This window comes from Neolamprologus multifasciatus, chromosome 7, assembly GCF_963576455.1.
Source record: "Neolamprologus multifasciatus chromosome 7, fNeoMul1.2, whole genome shotgun sequence".
NCBI classification, from domain to species: Eukaryota; Metazoa; Chordata; class Actinopteri; order Cichliformes; family Cichlidae; genus Neolamprologus; species Neolamprologus multifasciatus.
The window spans coordinates 10,081,096-10,103,021 of NC_140445.1; the positions used below are offsets into that span (position 1 = coordinate 10,081,096).

The 21,926-nt window shown below is 40.2% G+C and overlaps 2 protein-coding genes across 3 annotated transcripts in view; one reads left to right on the top strand and one right to left on the bottom strand.

The window, feature by feature from the left end:
• The first annotated feature begins 12,781 nt into the window (after positions 1 to 12,781).
• On the top strand, positions 12,782 to 17,050 carry minar2 (membrane integral NOTCH2 associated receptor 2). Its single transcript, XM_085166512.1, has 3 exons — positions 12,782 to 12,945; positions 13,405 to 13,650; positions 16,083 to 17,050. The coding sequence occupies exons 1-3, from the start codon at positions 12,799 to 12,801 to the stop codon at positions 16,275 to 16,277; spliced, it is 588 nt and encodes a 195-aa protein (XP_085022638.1). The 5' UTR covers positions 12,782 to 12,798; the 3' UTR covers positions 16,278 to 17,050.
• Positions 17,051 to 17,696: 646 nt separating this feature from the next.
• Positions 17,697 to 21,926, bottom strand: part of slc12a2 (solute carrier family 12 member 2) — a 60,595-nt gene continuing 56,365 nt past the window's right edge. For both annotated transcript variants that reach the window (XM_085166511.1, XM_085166510.1), the window contains one exon: positions 17,697 to 21,330. In XM_085166511.1, coding sequence (XP_085022637.1) covers positions 21,195 to 21,330 — 136 coding nt within the window. In that variant the 3' untranslated portion in view covers positions 17,697 to 21,194. The remainder of the gene's footprint in view (positions 21,331 to 21,926) is intronic.

Here is a 21,926-nt window from a genome sequence, read left to right on the forward strand (position 1 = left end):
TAGGTATGCATAATTACAGATTGACAGTACAGTCACTAAGAAATTTCTATAGTAACTATAAACTTTTCTTTTCTTCAGAAAGTCACAGAGGTTTTATTAGAAACATAGCTAAGCCTTTTTCTAATTTGGCAGAATTTGTGAAAGTTGAAATTTCTTCAGTACTGAATGACACAAAATAGGCTTTCTTGTCAGAGGGCATTTTTGGGAGAGGGAAAACTGCTGCAAGTGCATATTCAGGCCTGTGAGACTCAACTAGACACTCAGACACTAAACCATGGCTCTGTGGTACATGCAGACATTTCTGCATCTCTGCCATTCAAAGAAACTTTTATTTTATGAAATAGTCAATAATGGACTGTGATTTTAGGCTTTTTAAGGCTGCAATTTTCATTCAGTGTTTTCTTAAAAGCCTTATATTTATGCATTTACTATGAGGTTGAAGGCCCGTTAAAGTTTTAAACCTTTTGTCCTGCACAATGGAAAATGGCTGAAAATAATTTCCCTGCCTCTCTGTGTACCTGGCCTGTACTACTACACTTGCTGTCTTTGTAGTGTCTTTCCCCCTTCCTTCTTTCACATAATGATCACAGTCTGTCTTTGCATGTGATTGGCTGCATGGTGTGACCACGAAAATAAAGTCCCAGCCTTGCCTGCATGGATTCTCAGCAGGGCTGAACATTCAGTTCCCGCATACCAATGGGCCATTAATAACTGGCATATGAAATTGTCTCACAGGCGTATATAATTGTGTCATCTGGCTCGCTGGCCATGCATTTGACACCCCTGGTTAAAAGAAAATGATGAGTATTGCATATTTTGGGTGGGTCTTGCATATAAGTATAATATAATAGCTTTACAATTCAATTTTTTAAAATTTGGCTTCAGCCAGAGGTTCCACACTGTCTGGTTTTTCTCCGCCAGAGTTTTCCACACCATCTGATTTGTCTCTGCTGGAGGTCGTCGTGCCATCTGGTCCAGCTCCATCTCCGCCAGACGTCAGCACACCTGCTGGCTCCTCCAGGTCCTGCAAGGCGTGCAAGGCCACATCCATCCACCAAGTCATGTGGTCGGCCTCAGGACCTGCTTCACCTGCGCCGCCGCTGCTTCCCACGCAGTCGGCCTCTGGATCTGTTTTGGCACTGCCTTCTTCCATGCGGTCTGCCTCCTGAAATTTTGGTTCTTTGTTTTGAACTGTTTTCATTTGTTCCGTGTAAATCTGTTAAATCTGTGCATGTGATAGAAACAGAGAAAGGTAATAATGCACCCGTGTTCCTTGGTTCTGTAGACACAGGTTCAGATCCTTGGTCAGTCCTTATTATCAGAAACCAAAAAGTTAGATGTCTCTGTTATCCCAGCCCAGATGTATTGCTGCATAAACTAATATGTGACAGAGTTATGTAAAGCAGATAGACCAGGTGGTACTCCCCTTGATGTGTTGGGTATGTGAAGAGAAACATTATGCAAAGGTGAACAAGAAATACAAGAAAATGTGTTTATTATAAAAGATTTTCACATAGCATTGTTAAGCAGACCAGTAATTGTCAAGGGTGTGTGAACCTTGTGTGTAGAGCAGACAGCATAGACGTGAATGTGTTGAATGAGAACTACCCAAAGCTGGGTCAGGGACTGGGTTTAATGCAGCAACCTTATACTACTAAGTTGAAACCCAATGCTGTGCCTTGTTCCCTAGCCAAGATGGGTCCCCATCCCTTTGTTAGAAAAAGTGAAACAGGAACCGGAAAGAATGGATTCCATGGAAGTAATCAGCAGAGTCGAAGAACCAACAGGTCACTGTGCCAACAAAAAATGACTCAGTTTACATTTTATATTGACGTTACTCACCTCAATGAAGCAGTGTGCAGAGAAAAGTCCTGCCTTCGGTTGAACAGGCACTTGGATCCCTGGCTGGAGCAAAAGTCTTCAGTAAGTTGGATGCAAATAGAGGCTTCTGGCACACTACACAATGTTCATTACCCTCTTTGGGCGCTACCTTTTGGAATAGCCTCAGCCCCAGAGGATTGTCAGTGATCCTCTATGGGCTGCTGGGAGTGGTTGGTCACATGGATGACATCCTCATTTGGGATTAGGATCAGCAGGAGCACAATGCCAGACTGCACACAGTGCTCAACAAATTGCAACAAAGAGTTAAAACTGTCTGCAGATGCCTCATTCTATGGACTGGGTGACAAATGGAGACCTGTGGCATACGCATCTTGCACTTTAATGGAAACGGAGCAGAGGTATGCACAAGTGGAGAAGGAGGCGCTTGGATTAACGTGGGAATGTATGAAAGATTTAAAGATTCTCTAATTGGGAGACACTTCTCCTTAGAGAATGACCACAAACCACTCGTCAGCCTGCTAGGAAATCAAGCCCTAACCGAGCCCTCCTCACAGCAGACACACTGTCACACGGATTCTACCGTGTTCAGACCTAGATTCTAAGGCTACAGCTGAATTACTGGATGACAAAAATATCAGACCAACAGAGGGCGCCTTGCCCGCATCAAACCAATTAGCACCTGCAGCTCTGACTCCAAAGACAGCTGACCCATGTCCTGTCAGAACTAGGTTTGGCAGGGTTGTCATAAAGCCACAAAGACTGGATTTATGAAAGGGAGAAAAAAGGTTTAAATGTAAAGAATAAAGACAGTGTTCTATAAACGGTTATTGGGAAACAAGAGCAAAGAGAGTTATAGTTTTCATATATGCAGTATATATTCTCTTAAGGCTTTGGTGTTATCAAAGGATGGAGGATGTGGTTTATTCTGTTTTAGTGTAACCTTTTTTATTGTGAAAGACTTAACAGGAAGTGAAGGTCGACTGTGAACAGCAACTTTCTGAAAAGAAATAACTTACAGGGATTTTGACAATAAAGTACGAGTTTGAGTTGCTCTACAAAGTGTCTCTTGAACTCTTATGGCTCTAAACATGACAGCCACGATGGGTTGGGGGTGAGTGGATAATGACAGCACAGAGATCCTGTGGAAGCACAGCTGGACTGGCCTTGGGCCGATGGTGATTTTTTTTTTTCTTTTTATAGGCCGATGGTTTTTTTTGTTTTTTTGTAACGGTATAAACAATGAAAGGTGGTGGATTGGCCAATTGGTCATGATCAACTCTGGGCTGGACCATTTACAGCCGAGGAGGTCAGATGCACCCTCCCTCTTGCTTGGGCAACGGCTCTGAAAGCAACATATCACAGACAAACAGAAGAGGTGAAAAGGAACACAATTTGTTCTTCAGCTAGAACGAAAAAAAGACACAAAGCTGGAGTTATTCTGTGTCTTTACGCTGTCAGCTGCCTCTTCTTCTCTCATCCTCTCCCCCTCCCTCTCCTGTTGCTACTTCAGTCAAGAAATTGATCCATGATCAGCTGATTGGCTTTTCTCTTTTTGTTTGTTTATTGCCTACTTTGTGCCAGAAAGAGGAAACCAGCGGATGTCACGCTAAACAGCAGCAGCACGCTGAGAGATGTCCTTGCTGAATCATCAGGGCTGAACAGGTGATGGAGAAACAGGTTTATCTTTTAGGTGACATGGATGAGTTGAAGGGAAATTATGAACTGCTTCTGAGAGACAAATAACACCAGGATGCTTTTCAACGTAGCTGACAACTGGTAACTGTGCAGGGGCGGATCTAGCAAAGTTTTGCCAGGGGGCAGGTAGGGCATTAACAGGGAAAAGGGGGCACAAAGAAATACTTTTCTTTCTTATTCTCATTTAAAATGTCTAGCTTTTATTAAATAATTATCTGAATCTTACAACCAAAGTTGTCATCTGATGTAAAATGTATAGAAATCATACATATATATCAACAAGACAGTATACATCAGTGTCACAACAGCGTTTCCTATAATACCCGGTGGGCCGGTCTCTAGTCAAAATGCCCAGGCCGATTTTTTTGTCCCAGTCCATCCCTGTGTGGAAGAGAGACCTATATTAATAATAACAAATAATTAAATGCAGAGATGTGTATAAACACATAGTGAGTGAAAAAGGTGACTGAAGAAGAAGCACTCATTGCATCATGGGAATCTCCCAGCTGCCTAGACCTATTGCAGCATAGCTAAGGGAGGATTCAGGGTCACCTGATCCAGTCCTAACTGTATGCTTTATCAAAAAAAGCCAGTAGTCTCAGCGCAAAGAGCTCTTATTGGGTGATACTATAAGGTCATTTAAGCCCCCTTTCCATTAGTACCTACTCGGATCCACTCGCCACGGTTTGCTATGGTTTTCAGGGTTGTCCATTAGGTCATAGTAACTGGTAACAGGTACTAAAATAGTACCTGCTCTAATCGGGTTCCAAGCAATCCGACCAGGTACTCAAATATGACATTGTCAGACTACATTCCACCAATTGGCTGGTCAGTGATGTCACTCGATGAATCATGAGAGTGCCTTGTTCAAGAAAATTAAAACTGCCATTTATTAAACAAGGGAAATGTCTACAAAAACACCGCTGTGATCCCCGAGTCTGACAAAAAGCCACAGACTGAGCAACAGGTATATCGTCACCTCACTATTCACCTTTGTTGTAGCATTTGTGTCGCATATTAATTACGTCACAGGACATTTAGCCATGTTGCTTTGACAATGACTACACGCATTAAGGGTACTCAATTGTAATGGAAAACCAGTCGTTCTGAGTTGAGTTGTGGTGAGTCGATCCGAGTAGGTACTAATGGAAAAGCAGCTCAAGATTAAAATGGGGTCTGATTATTCAAGACCTTGTATGTGAGGAGCAGGACTTTAAATTTGATTCTGGATTCAACAGGGAGCCAATAAGCCAATATAGTAGAAATATGCTCTCTCTTTCTAGTCCATGTCAGTACTCTTACTGCAACCTTGATCAACTTCTTAGGGAGTTTTTAGGACATCCTGATAATAACAAATTACAGAAGTCCAGCCTAGAATTAATAAATGCATGAACTAGTTTTTCAGCATCACTCTGAGACAGGATGTTTCTAATTTTAAAATAGATAAAAAAAGAAATAACAAAACAACCAAGAGGTAAGCCCAGAATTAATCCAACACTTGTTCACAAAGGAGACGAACTGCGGGCAAGGAGCAACTAAACAGAAATTAAGGTAAAGAAATACAGAGACAAGACTGACATCTCACTGGACACACTGAGGACAAAACATAAAGGGATTCTGGTGGTGATAGCAGGGATAAAGGGACCCATAATAGTCTGGCAGTATACTGACAACAGCAACTTGTGATTGCTAAACCTTACCACCCTTAGCAGCAACAACTGCAATCGAGCTTTTGCTACAACAGGAAATGAGACTGTCACAGTGCTGTGGAGGAATTTTGGCCTTCTCATCTTTGCAGAATTATTGTAATTCAACCACATTGGAGGGTTTTTGAGCATAAACTGCCATTGGTTTCCCCTTAATAATAAACATCTTCATTTAGAAACTGCATTTTGTGTTTACTTGTAATGTCTTTGTCTAATATTTAAATTTGCTTGATGATCTGAAACATTTAAGTGTGACAAACATACAAAAAATAGGAAATAAGGAAGGGGGCAAACGCTTTCTCATATCACTGTACCAACATGAGTTGGCATCTGGCATCTTAAACGGAGGCAGAGTCTCTGGGAATTCCCCAGGCAGAGTGACAGTCTCTGGGAGTGTGAGCTCAGGATCTCAGCCAATTTCTGCCAATGCCCCAAGCAAGACAACAGTCTCAAGAAAGGCCAGTTCAGGAAGTTTCTGGGATAGGCAACTCAGGAAATCAAACTAACTAAATCTAACCTGTGTTGGTCAAGTTACTTGTGTTGGTCAAGTTAGTTAATTCAATTCAATTCAATTCAATTTTATTTATATAGCGCCAAATCACAACAAATGTCGCCTCAAGGCGCTTCATAGATACAGAGAAAAGCCCAACAATCATATGACCCCCTATGAGCAAGCACTTTGGCGACAGTGGGAAGGAAAAACTCCCTTTTAACAGGAAGAAACCTCCGGCAGAACCAGGCTCAGCGAGGGGCGGCCATCTGCTGCGACCGGTTGGGGTGAGAGAAGGAAGACAGGATAAAAGACATGCTGTGGAAGAGAGACAGAGATTAATAACAGATACGATTCAATACAGAGAGGTCTGTTAACACATAGTGAGTGAGAAAGGTGACTGGAAAGGAAAAACTCAATGCATCATGGGAATCCCCCGGCAGCCTACATCTATTGCAGCATAACTAAGGGAGGATTCAGGGTCACCTGGTCCAGCCCTAACTATATGCTTTAGCAAAAAGGAAAGTTTTAAGCCTAATCTTAAAAGTAGAGATAGTGTCTGTCTCCCGAATCCAAACTGGAAGCTGGTTCCACAGAAGAGGGGCCTGAAAACTGAAGGCTCTCCCTCCCATTCTACTTTTAAATACTCTAGGAACAACAAGTAGGCCTGCAGAGCGAGAGCGAAGTGCTCTAATAGGGTGATATGGTACTACAAGGTCATTAAGATAAGATGGGGCCTGATTATTTAAGACCTTGTATGTGAGGAGCAGGATTTTGAATTCAATTCTGGATTTAACAGGAAGCCAATGAAGGGAAGCCAAAACAGGAGAAATATGCTCTCTCTTTCTAGTCCCTGTCAGTACTCTTGCTGCAGCATTTTGGATTAACTGAAGGCTTTTCAGTGAGTTTGTTGGACATCCTGATAATAATGAATTGCAGTAGTCCAGCCTGGAAGTAATAAATGCATGTTAAAGTTAAAAAGTAATCAGTAACTAATTACTGATTACTTCCCCCCAAAAGTAATCCCGTTACTTTACTGATTACTTATTTTCAAAAGTAATTAGTTGCTTGGTTACTTAGTTACTTTTTAAAAACACGATTTACAACCTGAATAGGTAATAAAACAATAGATCTTTCAGCCCAATTCTACTTTCTCTGCACAATCCATCATCTAAAATGTAATCAAGTGAAAAAGTCTCGTTTTAAAACTAGTTTTATTATTTTGAATCTTTTAACTTTATGCATCAAGCAAAAATGAAATTATATGTAACATTCTCTGACTGAAATTTGTTTAACATTGAAACTTATTTTCTGCATATTTCGGCATATAAAATAAAATAGTTGTTTGTGTTTACACTCACTCTTTCAAATACATGCAAGTAAAACACAGCAGAAAATAAATAAAATGAAAGACTCAGCGGACCTGTTGCTCTATTTTCACCTATTTTGCAGGAGTGGGACAGGCGGAGGTTTGCCCTGGTGCAGATGTGCCGCAGTGGTCATGTCAGTGGAAGGATCCGGGAGTTTCTCTGTGAATTTCATATTCCCGTGGCAGCGTACTCAGTGCTTGCTCGGAAGTTTAGGGTTTTTTCGCTATAAAAACAAGTTTTCTTCCACGATTTAAACGCTGCATGCTCATACTTTCTCCCGCACTCGTTATATTATCCATTTTTGATCTGCACACAGCTGTTGCCACGAACGTCGCAATCGCTTATGTCATTGTCATGAGACATTGAGACAAAACATTAGCTGTGTCCGAATTCAGGGGAAGGATGCTCCAAAGGACATATTTGGAGGCAATGACGTCACAGCGAAGCAACGAAGGCTGTCCGAATTCAAAGAGTAAATTTTATGTATGTATCCTTCGTGTCCTACCATATCCCAGGATTCATTGCGGGCCATACAGGAGATTTTTTTTCTGATAACGACGGTGGTCGAAGCGGGAGAGGAAAACACTTTCAAATGTAAGTATATGAAAATCTGGTTGTACAAAAGTTAAATTGTCATAGCGGTTGTGTTGTTAAGCTTGGGGCATCTGCATAGACATGTTTCTTTTCAATTTAAATAACCGTAAACTAGCTTGTATGGTGGGTCCCGCGTTTTGTCATGTATTGCCGCTTACATACAGCTAATTTTGATTTTTATTTTTTTAAATTAATCGTTATGGTGATTTGTTGTGGGGAACAAAGACCAAACGGCTCAATTTATTAAAACGATCGAGGACGCTGAAGATATCTACCTATTCGGAACCATGATAACAGGGTTCTTGCTGATCGGAGCTGGCTTGGCCCTGGCTTATCGGAGAATTAAGAAAGCGGAACCGGCTGTTCAAACCCCCACAAGGCTGCCCGCTGGGATTGAAACAATGGGACGAGGTGCGGCTTCTCAGAAAGGGCTCACTGAATGCAGCATGGTTAAGAGCTTGGAGGCGCTTACGGCCGCAGTGAATACTCAGAATAACACCTCTGAGCGTATATTGGATTACATCAGGGAAGAATCCACTCAGAACAACACCTCTGGGAGGAAGCTGGATTACAGTTGGCTGCAGTCGTGAGGTCTCAGAATCTGCTCTGTGAGCAAAAGAGTGAAAAGACCACAGAATTGAAGGTAAATAACATCATGGAGAAACTCGCAGCTATCCAACGGGAGATTGAGAGACCAGTGTCGGAGTCGGAGTGTTAAAAACAGCTTGAAATTCTCATGAGTTGTTTGTAAAAGAAAAATCACCATTATAATGCGGCTACCCCTTCGGCGCCAGCTGTGGGCTCAAGGCTGGAGCTGAACAAAAACTCCCTGATAACGACTGTGTTGAGTCTGTTCCTTCCCACTCCATGCAAGGCCACCTGGGTTACTAGGGGGAAGGGGTAGGGTGGAGGACACTGTCTCAGCTGAACTATTGACACGCACACACATACACTTACACTGATAAGCACTAACTCATCCCCCCTTCCCCTTTCAATGCCTTCGGTGCTTGTTGCCTCCTGGGAACACGAGGCGGGTCTGGGCCCGCGCTGGAGAGTCGGCGCAGTGGCAGGATGGCTGCTGTGTTGCCTGAGATTACTCCTCATCCCCTGCCCAACCCTGTTGCTAGTCACGTGCTCTATGATGTTGTACTGTGGACATTTATGTGCTTTCTGTGCAGAGGAGTTTTTTTGTTTCCTGTTCTCATGCTGTCCTCTATAGCCCAGCATGAGCAGAGGTCTCTTTTTTTCCTCTTGTACTTTCCCATTGTAGTGTACATTTAAGTGTTTTTTTCTATAATGCAACCATTCTCTGACTTGTATCCCCATGTGATGTCTGTGTTGTGTGTGTATGGTCGGGGAGCGGATTCATTCCTCTGCAGGGCAACCTGCCACTGCATGTGGTGAATAAAATTTGAACTTGAACTTGAACTTGAACATTGTGTAACTTTATTAGCAGCGTCCTCCTGAAATGCGCCAACATTGAGAGTAACATCCTCCTCTCTGCCCCCCAATGCGCCCCGTTTGCTATGGTAACTTGTAAATATTTCTTTCAAAATAAGACACACAACTACAACACGGGAAAAGACCCAGGGAACAATACAAACCATGAAACCATAAATTTCACACCGGAGCCTCAACTCTCGCGGCCCGGTAGCAGACGACTCGGGGACCCCTGCTGTACAGAACCTCTGATGTCCAAACGGTATTCCTCTGGTGTTCTGCTGTGAAAACTTTTGGGTTTAGGGATTAACATAGTTGCCATGGTTTCCTTTCTTCTCTTATTTGTTGTGTGTGATCAGGACAATTCTGGAGATGATGGGCCTGCAGGGGAAAGTGACCCTATTGCAGGCCAGAAGACATGAGATAACTTTAAAAAATGCAAAGTACATATGTGTGTTATCAAGACAATAATTCTTAAGAACACAAGTTAATAAACATGCAATTACTAAGAGTTGTTGTTTTTTTGTCCACTGTCTTTTTTTTTTTTATTACCTCTGCCTTTAGGATTGCAAGTATCCAGGCTCAGGAGAGAGAGTCAGTGGGAATCTCACTGCTGCTACTTGGCCCTGGTTTGCCCTCATGGATGAGGTGATAGGACGGAGGCCTTCCAAATTAGGCCTCCTGTCCAAATTTCCTCTCTCACTGAGGACACTCCAGGGCCAAGCGCAGCAGTAGGTGACCAAAACAAAAGCGAGGAGGAAGGGAGTGAGCCACCCACAACAGGGAGGAACAGGACAAGAGACAGGGCTGATGAGATTGACTGACACCGATTCTGTTCATAATTTTTATGGACGGAAGTGGCGGAAGACTTCTACTTGGGTGTTTTCAGAATCTCATCTCTGCTTTTCGCAGATGAGTTCTGTTGGCTTAATCAGGCGACAGCCTCCAGTGATTCTGAGGCCATGGTCCTCAGCCGGAAAATGGTGGAGTACCCACTCTGCGTCAGTGACAAGTTCCTGCCCCCAGTGGAGGAGTTTAAGTATTGAGGGTCTTGTTCACGAGTGATGGGAGAAGGGATCAGGAGATGGACAGATGGATTGGTGCTGTGGCTGCAGTGATGCGGACGCTGTACCGGTCCATCGTGGTAAAGAGTGCAAAAACGAAGCACTCAATTTACCAGTCGATCTACGTTCCTAACCTCACCTATGGTCATGAGCTGTGGGTAGTGACAGAAAGAACGAGATTGCTGATACAAGTGACGGAAATGAGCTTCCTCCAAAGGGTGGCTGGCTTCTCCCTTAGGCTACGTTCACACTGCAGGTCTTAATGCTCAATTCCGATTTTTTGATCAAATCCGATTTTTTTGTCTGCCCATTCACACTACAAATAAAATGCGACAGCAAACTCGCTCTAGTGTGAACGCTCAAAGTGGCCCGCATGCGCAAAAGAAGATGTCACACACAACGCGCTCTGTTTAGACCCAGAGCAAACAATATTGTTTGACTGATGGCCCTTAATATAAAGACTTCGGACTTCACGTTTCCCAATTTTTGCTTTAAGTTATTTTGTTATTTACATAATAATGTAGATAACCTAATAATTATCCTTATTGCTGTTTTAGAGGAGCGGTACTTCAAAGGATAGTTGCAGATTTCTGTCAGAATCTGCAGATTATGCAGTACAAATAAAATGTTAACGTTTCTCCAACGTTGTCTTCCCAACAGTTTCAACGGATGGCCAGGAAGCGTTCGCGATGTCTTATCGGGCGCTTCTCCGGCGCTGATAATTGGCGTCTGTCTTGTGTCAGTGACGTAAAAGACGGATTTAATGCGACTTGACCATTCACACAGCAGTCGCTTTCTGAAACATCGGATATGTATCGGATTCAGTACCACATACGAAAGTGACCCAGATCGGATTTGAAAATATCGTATTTGTGCCGTTCACACTGTCATACCATGATCGGATATGGGTCGCATAGGGTCAAAAAAATCGGATTTGATGCACTTTCGCCGGCAGTGTGAACGTAGCCTTAGAGATAGGGTGATGATTTTGGGAGAGGCCCAAAGTAGAGCTGGTGCTCTTCCACATCAAAAGGAGCCAGTTGAGGTGGTTCGGGCATCCGACAAGGACAGAACACCTCCTGGGCGAGGTGTTCCGGGCATGGGGCAGACCTAGGACCCGCAAAATCTCTCAGCTGGCCTGGGACGCCTTGGCGTTCCCCACCTCCAAGCTAAGCCACTACCTCCTAAGCTATGCTAATGACAAAGAACCACCTCCTTACTCCAAGGAGTTTTCATTGTGCCAGAATGTGCTCAGACATTTTCCAGTATTATTAGTTTCATATGATAGACACCATATTTATGGTGATTACACTTGTTTGTGAAGCTATGTGAAACATTCATTATTGTTTTGTGATAACAAAATTCATATTTTATTTTAAATGAATAACCTTTGGCATATTTAAGTTAAGCTACCCTGTGGCTCCAACAGGTCAGTGTATTTTTCTCTCTTTAACCCATCTTACAAACTTGTGTCATTTTTCTGAAGATAGCTGAGACTTCTTGAGGTACTTTCATTTTAATTTATAAACACAAAAATAGTACTCAATAGTACTCAAAAAATATGGCAAAAATAGTACTCTATTTTTTTTAGTACTTTAGTTATACAAAATACAACTAGTTACTACATGGATTAATCATCCATTTGCTTCTGCTTATCCTTTTTCAGGGTCGCGGGGGGTGCTGGAGCCTTTCCCAGCTGTCTTAGGGAGAGAGGCAGGGTACACCCTGGACAGGTCGCCAGTCTGTCGCAGGGCTAACACATATGCACAGACAACCATTCACACTCAAATGCACTCCCACATTCACACCTATGGGCAATTTAGAGTTTCCGTGGGGAGTTTGCCCAAACATGGGGAGAACATGCAAACTCCCCACAGAAAGACCCCGATCCAATGGTGGAATTGAGCTCAATATTCAATTCAATTCAATTTTATTTATATAGTGCCAAATCACAACAACAGTCAGCACAAGGCCCCTAATATTTTAAGGTAAAGACCCTACAATATTATTGCAAAACTTCAACAATTAGATGACTCCCATGATACTTTAATTTTAGATTTACTGTGGTGACAGAAATTTTTAATTCAAGAGTGTGAAAAGATTTTACAGATGAAAATTTCAAAATACCAACAATTTTCTCCACATTCTCACTTTTTATTCTACAAGCTCTCACATTTTACAGTACTATCACGTCTTTAAGATAAGATGGGGGCCTGATTATTGAAGACCTTGCATGTGAGAAGTATTTCAAGTTATTAAATAAACTTAAACTTTCTAAATGAAATAAACACATACTTATTTACTTGCTTACTCAGATGACATTTTACACAGACACAGATACTAGGTCTCTCTCTCTCTCTCTCTCTCTCTCTCTCTCTCTCTCTCTCTCTCTCTCTCTCTCTCTCTCTCTCAAACCCACACCTTCACCCCACCCTTTGGCCAGGTTGGGTTACACACATTACACAAGTGATACAGCCTCAGATATCACACTCTTCATAAATTATTATTGCAGAGCCTGTGAGACGTAGGGAGTATGTGGAATTAGCCAGGTAGTTGGCAAGTGAAGTGGTCAGTGTGGATGGAGCAGCAGAATCAGGATGGATATTTCTGCTTTGCCCAACAATAACCACCCAGAGAAATTCCTCCAGCTAGACGTTGGGATGCTGCCAGCCACACACAGGATGTTCCAGGTTGGGGCAGTAATGTCCAGTCAGAAACAATGGCAGAACAGGATTTACTCTCAGGTATGATCTTTGTGACAGTAGTTTGAAATAGCAGAGCAGGAGAGCACAGCATTGTTGTGTCATACTTGGCTTACAAGACACCAAAAACATGAACAAACATTAAGTTATAACATTATAATACAAATGTCTTTTGTTTTTAGCTCTTTAAATTCTCAGTGGAGCTTTTTGACAATAAAGCTGACTTTGACTTTGAATTTGAAAGACAACAAACAGCTCCATGTTGAGCATGCATGAGTTTTGGTGGTATGTTTAACACACCTGGGACTGCTTTTTTTTTTTTTTTTTTTTTTTTTTTAAATCTTGTTAATAATTTTACTTCCTCATTGTGGATGGTTCCTCTGAAAAAGAAAGCCTTTAATTACATGAATCCCTGGTTTAGGCTATCTAACCAGTGTAGCCTGCAGCTCCATAGAAAATGTTAAAGCTGGATGGATTGAGAATTCTCCTCTGTCTCCACAGAGGGAGCCAAGGGTAACAACCAAAAGCAGTTCTGTGCCACACCCGGACTGGAGTCCTGTGGTGTTTGTGGACAGATACCTGGAGAAGCACATCACTCCATCCACTCTGAAGACCAACATCAGACAGAACCCTCTGTACATGGATGTAAAATCAGGGATTGAGCAGAATGAGACATCACACCCTTCCTGGACTGTCAAGGACTATGACACTCAAGCAAACCATAGCAATCTTGCAGACTATTTACAGGTAATTTGTGGAAAAGTAAAAAGGTTGTGGAAGATTAACAAGGTTAATGTTTTTAGTGCAGTTGTTTGCTAAGAGGACATGCATATATGTAAACAAAGAACTGTGCATGTATATATATGCATATGCATATACAGCGGGTAAAATAAGTATTTAATATGTCACCAATTTTATAAAAAAATATATTTCTAAAAAAGATTTTGACATAAATTTTCATGGTAAGAACCCATCCAATCCAGAAAATTAAACAGTTGTCCATAAAGTTATGTGTAATAATGAGAAGTAACACAGGGAAAAAGTATTGAACAAGATACCTGAAATTAATTTAATACTTCGTGTAAGAGCCTCTTTTGGTGATGGCATCTTCAAGATGTTTCCTGTATGGAGAAACTAGTCTCATGCATTCTTCAGCAGTGGAGTCTGGCGTAGTGAGCGTGCATACAGGCCATGGCAGTTAAGTAAATTACTTATTGTTTTCTTTAAAACAATTGTACCTGTTGATTCCAGGTCGTTCTGTAGCTCTCCATCAGTGGGCGTTGGCTCTTGGACAACTCTTCTGTTAATTAGAGTCTGAGTGAAATCTAATGAGAAGTGCTTGGTTGTTGTTGGTTTATGTTGACATGATTCTGGATTATGGCCCCAGCAGTGCTCACTGGAACCTTCATTAGCTTAGAAATACTTCTCTAACTAATGCCATCAATATGTTTTGCAACAGTAAGATTCCAATGGTCTAAACAGGCTTGTTGGTTTTACCCATCATGAGATGTTTCTTGATGCTTCTCACTACTGGAGTGGCTGTAGCTCAGGAGGTAGAGCAGATCATCTGCTAATTGGAAGGTTGGCGGTTTGATCCCTGGCTGCTTCAGTCTGCATGCCAAATATTCTTGGGAAAGATGTTCTCTAATGCATCTATAGGATGTTAGATAGAAACAGAATTGCAAAAAAGTGCTTGGACGAATGAAGCAAGTTGTGTTAAGTGCTTTGATTGCTATTCCACTTTATTTATGGAAATCTATGGTTTGATTTCTTTGCATGTGTGGACTGGATGAGGTGTTACTGACATTTAGTGAGAATTTATTGTCAATAGCACCTTTAGAAATATATTTACTTACAAAATTGGTGATATGTTCAATACTTATTTTATACACTGTATAGGCACACTAAAGAACCAAAAGAAATAAAGAAGATATGAGTAAGTGAGTGCTTAGGGCTCAGTTGCTGACCAAAAATCACTGACTAAGGTCTTCTAATATGATGATTGCCATCTAAACAGTGTAATTCATTTCCCCACAAATATGCATTTTTGCATATTTGCAGTTGTTGATTTCCAAATATACTCTCGTTGGATCTCATCAAAAAGTCCTACATTCAATAAAATCCCCACGTTTTGGTGTAAATACCAGTTTTTATTTATACCATTTAACCCTTGGAGCTTCTTTCCAGATGATGTCTGTGATGGTTTAATGCTTACACTTTTAGGTGGCTTTGATTATTTTCATATTGTAACATAATGTGATATATTTCTCTTCACTAGTTTTTCTGACCACTGAAGGACTAAAAGTATTCCTGTCTTGCTAGCATTAGTGTGCCTTCACCCCTGAGTCAATATTTGCTAAGTCACTACTACAGTACTTGTGCCCCCAAAACTTATAGCTTACCAGCTGCACTTTAAATATTAAGGAAAATAAAAAATGCCGTCATCAAGTGTTGACTTAAAACTTTTTTGTTTCAATTTCAGTAAATAAACATGTTTAGGGGAAGGAACGCTTCTGGGAGAACACTATGATTTGCAGTGGTCATGTATATTTCTGAACAAAATGTATCTGCACACTTTTAGTTGATGTGCAACCATCAAATTATGGTGTTCAACAACCACAAATCTTCAATTTAGGAGTCATTATTTAGCTTACTTTGCTGCTGTTTGTGTTGTTGTGTGTAAAGATGCAACATAGAAATGATTTGCCTTTCTTTTTCTGTAGTCCATGTTGCCAGAAATCCTAAGATTCAAAAGTGACCAGTGGTACGCTACTCTTGCGATTGTGGCAAATGTTAATGCAGGTTAATGCAACAGTTAGCTCTCTGTCCCTCGCCTGTGCAGCACATGTTATGTGCCACTATTCTTTGACGGTGCAGCAGCCAGTCTTTTCGGATGGTAAGCCTTAAACTTTAGAGGTCAGCCTCATTAGCTACTGCCTTTGTATGTACACAGGAAGAACATTTCCTATGCATTAAAAAAATAAATAAATATGCGCCATTCTTTTCTGCCAACAGATGCCCATTGACTACATTAGATTCCCGTTCTTTTGTTGCTTTCTTTCAAGCAGCCTGAGTCTGCTAAAGGGAACAGATATGTTACAAACACATATTTATGTCTAACAACAAGAATCTTGGTGCACTTTTTCATACACTGTTTCACGTCTTTGTTTTCTTTGTAGGAAGAGGACAAGACTCCTAAAGATCTGGATTTCTGGCTCGAGGATCTCTACACACCAGGATTTGATTCTTTACTGATAAGGAAAGAAGCAGAGCGCAGAAGAAGACTCTGTAAAATTATCTCTTCAATCATTGTGATTGTTTGTGCACTTCTTCTTTTTATTGCAGTAGCTGTGGTTCTCCACAAAAACATCTGACTTTCGGGTACACTTTCATTCAATTTTTCTGACTTTTCTGTAGTGGTAGTGTGTTGTTGTTATCTTGCTTTGACAGAGTACCACAAGTTATGGATTGTTTTGGGGGATTTTTCTTTTCTTTTTCAGTTTTCTGGATATGAACCCTAATGGCTTCATATCACAATGGACATGTTTTGGCTACAATCTGTGGGGGTCATGAATTTGAAGCACATTCTCTAATTAACTGTCAAGTATTTGCTGAAATATAATTTTTAAATTAGTTGAAATGCACTAAAACACACAGTTGTGTAAAGGTTTGCCTGGATCTGCTGGTGGTCTCTTCCTGTTTAAAATGAGTTCCTCCTTCCCACAAATGCCGATTTCTAATACTGTAGGGTCCATTATCTTGCTATAAAGTGATTACAGAAACATAACAAAATAATTTGGTAAGTACTAATCATGTTAATTTAGGGCAGCAGCAGGATTACATTTATACTGGCTGGTGATCTAATAAATGTGTTATTTAAAAACTGCGAAAGCCCAGGAAGAAAAGGTATGATGTAGGAAAATAATTAATATTTCCCCTTGAAATTTAACACTGTCTTTATGTGGTGCGGTAGACTGATATAAATAAAGAGTGAGGCTGCACTTATAAAGATGCCCAGCCACAGATGTAACTGCGTACTTGTACATTTCAATCTATAAATGCTTTTCAACTCTTTATCTCAAAGTGTTATCTTTCTTTAAGGTGCAGAAGACAAACGTTTTGTATTTTTCTTCCGAAAGTGCAGGGAACAGATTTGTTTGGGTTAAAAAGTTGGCTTTATGCCCTGTGTTGAAATGATAATTATCGAATCCTGACCAACAGGTGTTTGAGCTCTGTTGCCCCATCCATCTTATACCACAGACCTTTTACGATAAATATAAGGATCTTAAAACTATTTTTTAAATTTATTGCTCTCTTCATGGTTTTGTATTTTCACTTTCTTTAGTGTTATTATTTTATACATTAATTTTTTTTATATTACATTATGCAAGTTACATGGACCAAAACGTTGTAACTGAATAAAAATAGTGGTAAGCGGGACAGTGTGCTGAGATTTTATTATACATTTCTCTACCAAAAACCAACCCCCCCCCCCCCCCCCCAAAAAAAAAACAACAACCCAAAAACAAATCCACTAGCTGTCATTGATTTAGTTGTGCAGAGTTTTTCCTATAATTTGTTGTCTGCTGTAACACAGTATTAGACTTCCATTAACCCCCAACAGCAAATAAACCTGGCTCTGTCATAGTCCCCCCCGAATGAGGTTCCTCAGGTCAGATCGCTGATTCACTTTAACACTCTAGGAGCTTTATCCATTATGCAAAATTCAGTAAACAATACATACAACTGAATTAAATAGAAGCCTTGCAAACCACAAATGCAGACTACAGATGTTAATGGTTTCATTTGGTTTATTTATTGCAATAAAGATGTACAAAGTACTGGTAATCATACACGTTAAAATGTTAGAAAAAGCATATCTGTGACTGTTAACAGTATCAAAACATTCCTGCTTCAACCAGCTGGGCCTTACACGTTTGAGTTAAAGCAGGAGAAAACTGGTTTGAGCCGCTTGTCATCATATCTTTTTCTTCATTGAAAGGCTACAGATACAGACTCAAGGAGAAAGACAATTTGCTAAAATCAAAAGGAAACAAACTGCAAAAGAAAAAACCATTGACATGCAAATCAAATTACAACCAAAACTCCAAATATTAAAAGAGGAAAAAAAAAGTCTGAACTAAAATAAATACCCTTCCAACATGTTCCATGTGTATATACTATTAAGTTTATTTACATGTTAGTTTATACTTACTATAAACTTAGTGATGTCAACCAACAATAGATTTTAGGACCATTTTATCATTTTTGAAATATTAGAATCCACCCTCATGGAACAACATGCCTGCTATAGGAGGAACAGGGAATATGGCAAAGAATACAAACAATAATTAGGAGAACTCAAATAATGCCTTGACTTACACGTACATATGATTTGATTTGTTGAGGACAATGCAGTAATTTTGTCAGACAGATGTTTTGTCTATCAAGACAAATGAGGGAAACACCCAAACACCATTAGCTGGCTGGAATACGTTAATAGGAGGTATTTTTGTTTTGTTTAATGTGACATGAAAAAGAACCCCTCTAATTGATACATGAGTGTTGTGTTTTTTTATATTATGTATGTATGTATATAACTGTGTGTGTATAATTACAGATAGATACAGATATAGATAGATAAGCAAATATAATTTTTTTTTAAATATACAAATGGTTTAACCCGTGTCCTTGTTTGTAATAATGTTGTTCTGTACCAACAAGAGAACAAGAGTGAATGCCTCACAACACAACAACGAACAGAGATCTGAAAGATACACTCCTTTATTTTGTTATAGTACACAATAGTGCCCCCAAATCCCCATCTCAGCCCACATTGATAATCTCAGATTTATATTGCCCAAAATGCACAGCAAAAAACAAACAAAAAAGACCAAAACAAAAACTGCAGTTTGTTTCACCAATTGTATTGCGTAGCAGTTAGTCTTCAATAAATCCATTTACATTTGCTCTAATACAGAAATCTTCAGTCATACTTCATAGTTTGAGTTAAGCATAATTTAGTTTCACTGTTTAAGTTACAGTGCACAGGGATGCACTCAGCTGCAGGAATACCAAATTTTAGATACATTTTGTCTTTTATTTTGAAAAGCAGTGTCAGCTGCATGAACACCAGCTGTGGTGTGGATGAATTTTGGTATTTGAGGCTGTTACAATGTAGGACTGCCTTTGAAATGATCTAACAGTGCTTTCCAAGCCCACACTTTCACATAACTAAAACTTATTCCGGCTACATTTAGCACTCTGGTGAGCAAGAGTATAGATCTATATAATAGGTTTGTACTGAATCCTTTCAACAGTCCCTGCAAACATTACACACATGGATTATTAACATAGTGATAATCCATGTGAACAACAGAGTGGTGGGCAATGGTGCTGCATGAACGCTAATAGCACAATGAAGCCGACAGACAGAACACTATTGTGCTAACTGCAGTATATGCAGGAAACATATGATACATATGACAATGGAAACCAAAAGGTACTACTAGTGTAGTGTACATTCAACTAACCTAAGCACTCTCACATTCTTCTTTTAAATTGCATATAGTAAAGTTTAATTTGCTTTATAGTAGTTTCTCACCCATAATCATAATGAGCCAAAGTCCATGCTGTTTAATCCAAAATAACGAGACCACCCACAATGACTTGTGCATCTCTGCTGTATTTAACAACACAATGCAGAGGCTTCAAAATATCATGACTAATTTTAGGGCAATGCACTTAAAATAAACATCTATGCTAGAACCACTCCAACCAACCCGTTTATGCTCAGCTGTTTTAATAACAACATTTGCAATCTTAACAAAAGCTAACGGGTTACTTTCACTTTACTGTCCATTTTCCCCACAAAACTCAAATACAATGAGTTTCATGAATTGATTTTAGGCTCAGGGTTATTTTTCTCTGTGACGACACCTGTGACCACTCCCCAAAGTAACAGCTGTACTATTGCATATTGAAGCTAGTTAATCAATATTCTCTACAGTCACAGTAGAACAGGGGATACATGTGACCTCTACAGTACACTACAACTGGAAAATGTCTATGTATGGCTTTCTTTTTGTGATGCCACGTCACCCCTAAAATCAATAGTAATAATTAAGCTAAAAGACAGGGATGTGCCACAAGTGCACACTAAATGAAGTGAGGCTAAATGACTAATGCAGATTAAGATGCATATGTGCTGAGACTTAATAATGGATGAATATCTGCATTTACACACAAACCCTCCAGCCAACATGGCTTAAGAGGGAGCGAGAACTTATGACAATCGTGACAGTATAGTATAGTTCTAGCATTAAGGCAAGGTTTGGACTAGCATCTTGAAGGGTAGAAGAGTTTCTTTACAGCGAAACAACAATACATGTGGCCACAGAACCAAAGAAAGCTGATAATCGGCAGCTACTAGGGAGAGATTTTATCCACCTGAAAAGGCTAAAGAAAAACCCAGCCTCACATTTTTTCTGACAGAGACTTTAAGTCTATGCCCACATGCACCCCTCCCCTACAAACTGTGTCTAAAAGATAAAGGATCTTGTTGTAATGAGTATTCAGCAACTTTTACAAAGGAAGACTCAAAAGTGAAAAATATAAAAATCAAAGCCCCAAATAAATATGCTGATTAAGGTCAAAACTGTAAGAGTGTTCAAATTGACACTCTTTATAAAATTCTACTTTAAATCCACCCGCACGGCTAAGAAGGAAATTCTGTTAAAATTGTCAATCTGAATAGAGATTCTAATTCCGTTTCATCCGATTTGACTGGAAGGCACATCCTTAAGGCTTTAGAAGGTGTTGCAAAGCATTTTCCCCAACTTGAAAAAAACATGACAGGGTGATTATTGCTGGAGCAAACAACATCTGGTCTGATAAACTTAAAATGTATGACATCAATATATTCCACATCATGAACACATCTATATTGTGCACGCCTGCTTTAGAGAGCCTGAGAGAAATCAACTTGAACAAAAATGACACTTTAATGAGGAAATCAGAAGGAACTAGAGCAACGAGAGAATAACCCAGACATCTTGGAATAAAAAGAAAGAAAGGAAAAAGAGTGGGCAACTTTACAACCAGCACCCACCCCCAACATAAAATTCCTCCATCACAAAACATGTAGCACTTTTACACAAAAAAATAGCACTTTCATTGGATTCATATTACTCAGCACTGTTTCCATCACTGGCTTGTATTCTGCTATCTCAGGAGTGTATGTGGTGGACCTTTAGACTTTAGCTGTGACTTAAATCACCGGCTTTTCCCCTTTAAGAGTAGAAGGTGAGGACACTCTGGTGGTTGCCACGCACCAGAAGGATGGGAGGCAGATCCTTGGACAACGCCTCCAGCCAGGCCATGTAGAGAGCACTGGACACAGCACCCTTCCTGGCTAATGGGAGGCTTCTGCACAAACAAAGGCAAAGAAAGAGAGACTGCAATGAAACTAGAACCAAAAAGGAGCAATAAGAAAAGTTCTAAAAATCAGGTACTGTTATCTTTACACATAATTGTTTAAGAATTGGCAATTCAAATTAATGAAAGCTCATCACTTCACTGCACATTTAAGGATTAGGTAGAAGCATCACATATTGAAGCCACTCAAAATCCCACTCTTCTTTATAAAAGTTACAAAACCCACAAAAGGCCTTTTCAGGAAAGAGTGACTAAAAGCCAAATTTATCTGTTATGATCATTATCACCTCCAGCCCAAAGCAAGCTTTCCACCTTCCTTTTCCAAAGTGGTTCATCACAGTTTTGCCCGTTGACTTGGTCAAATGTTAATAATCACTTTCAGCCCACAATTTTTAGCACTAGTTATCTTGTCATCTGTTATTAGATGGGGTAAATTAGTGAGCAAGTGAACAAAGTAGCAGGAAAGATTTGAGTGACCCAAAGATGAGGGTCAGAGCATCTCCACACCAGCAGCCCTTGTGGGATTTTCCCACCTCACTTCTGGAATTGCACAAATAAAACTCATATCCAAATGAAGATTAATTTAT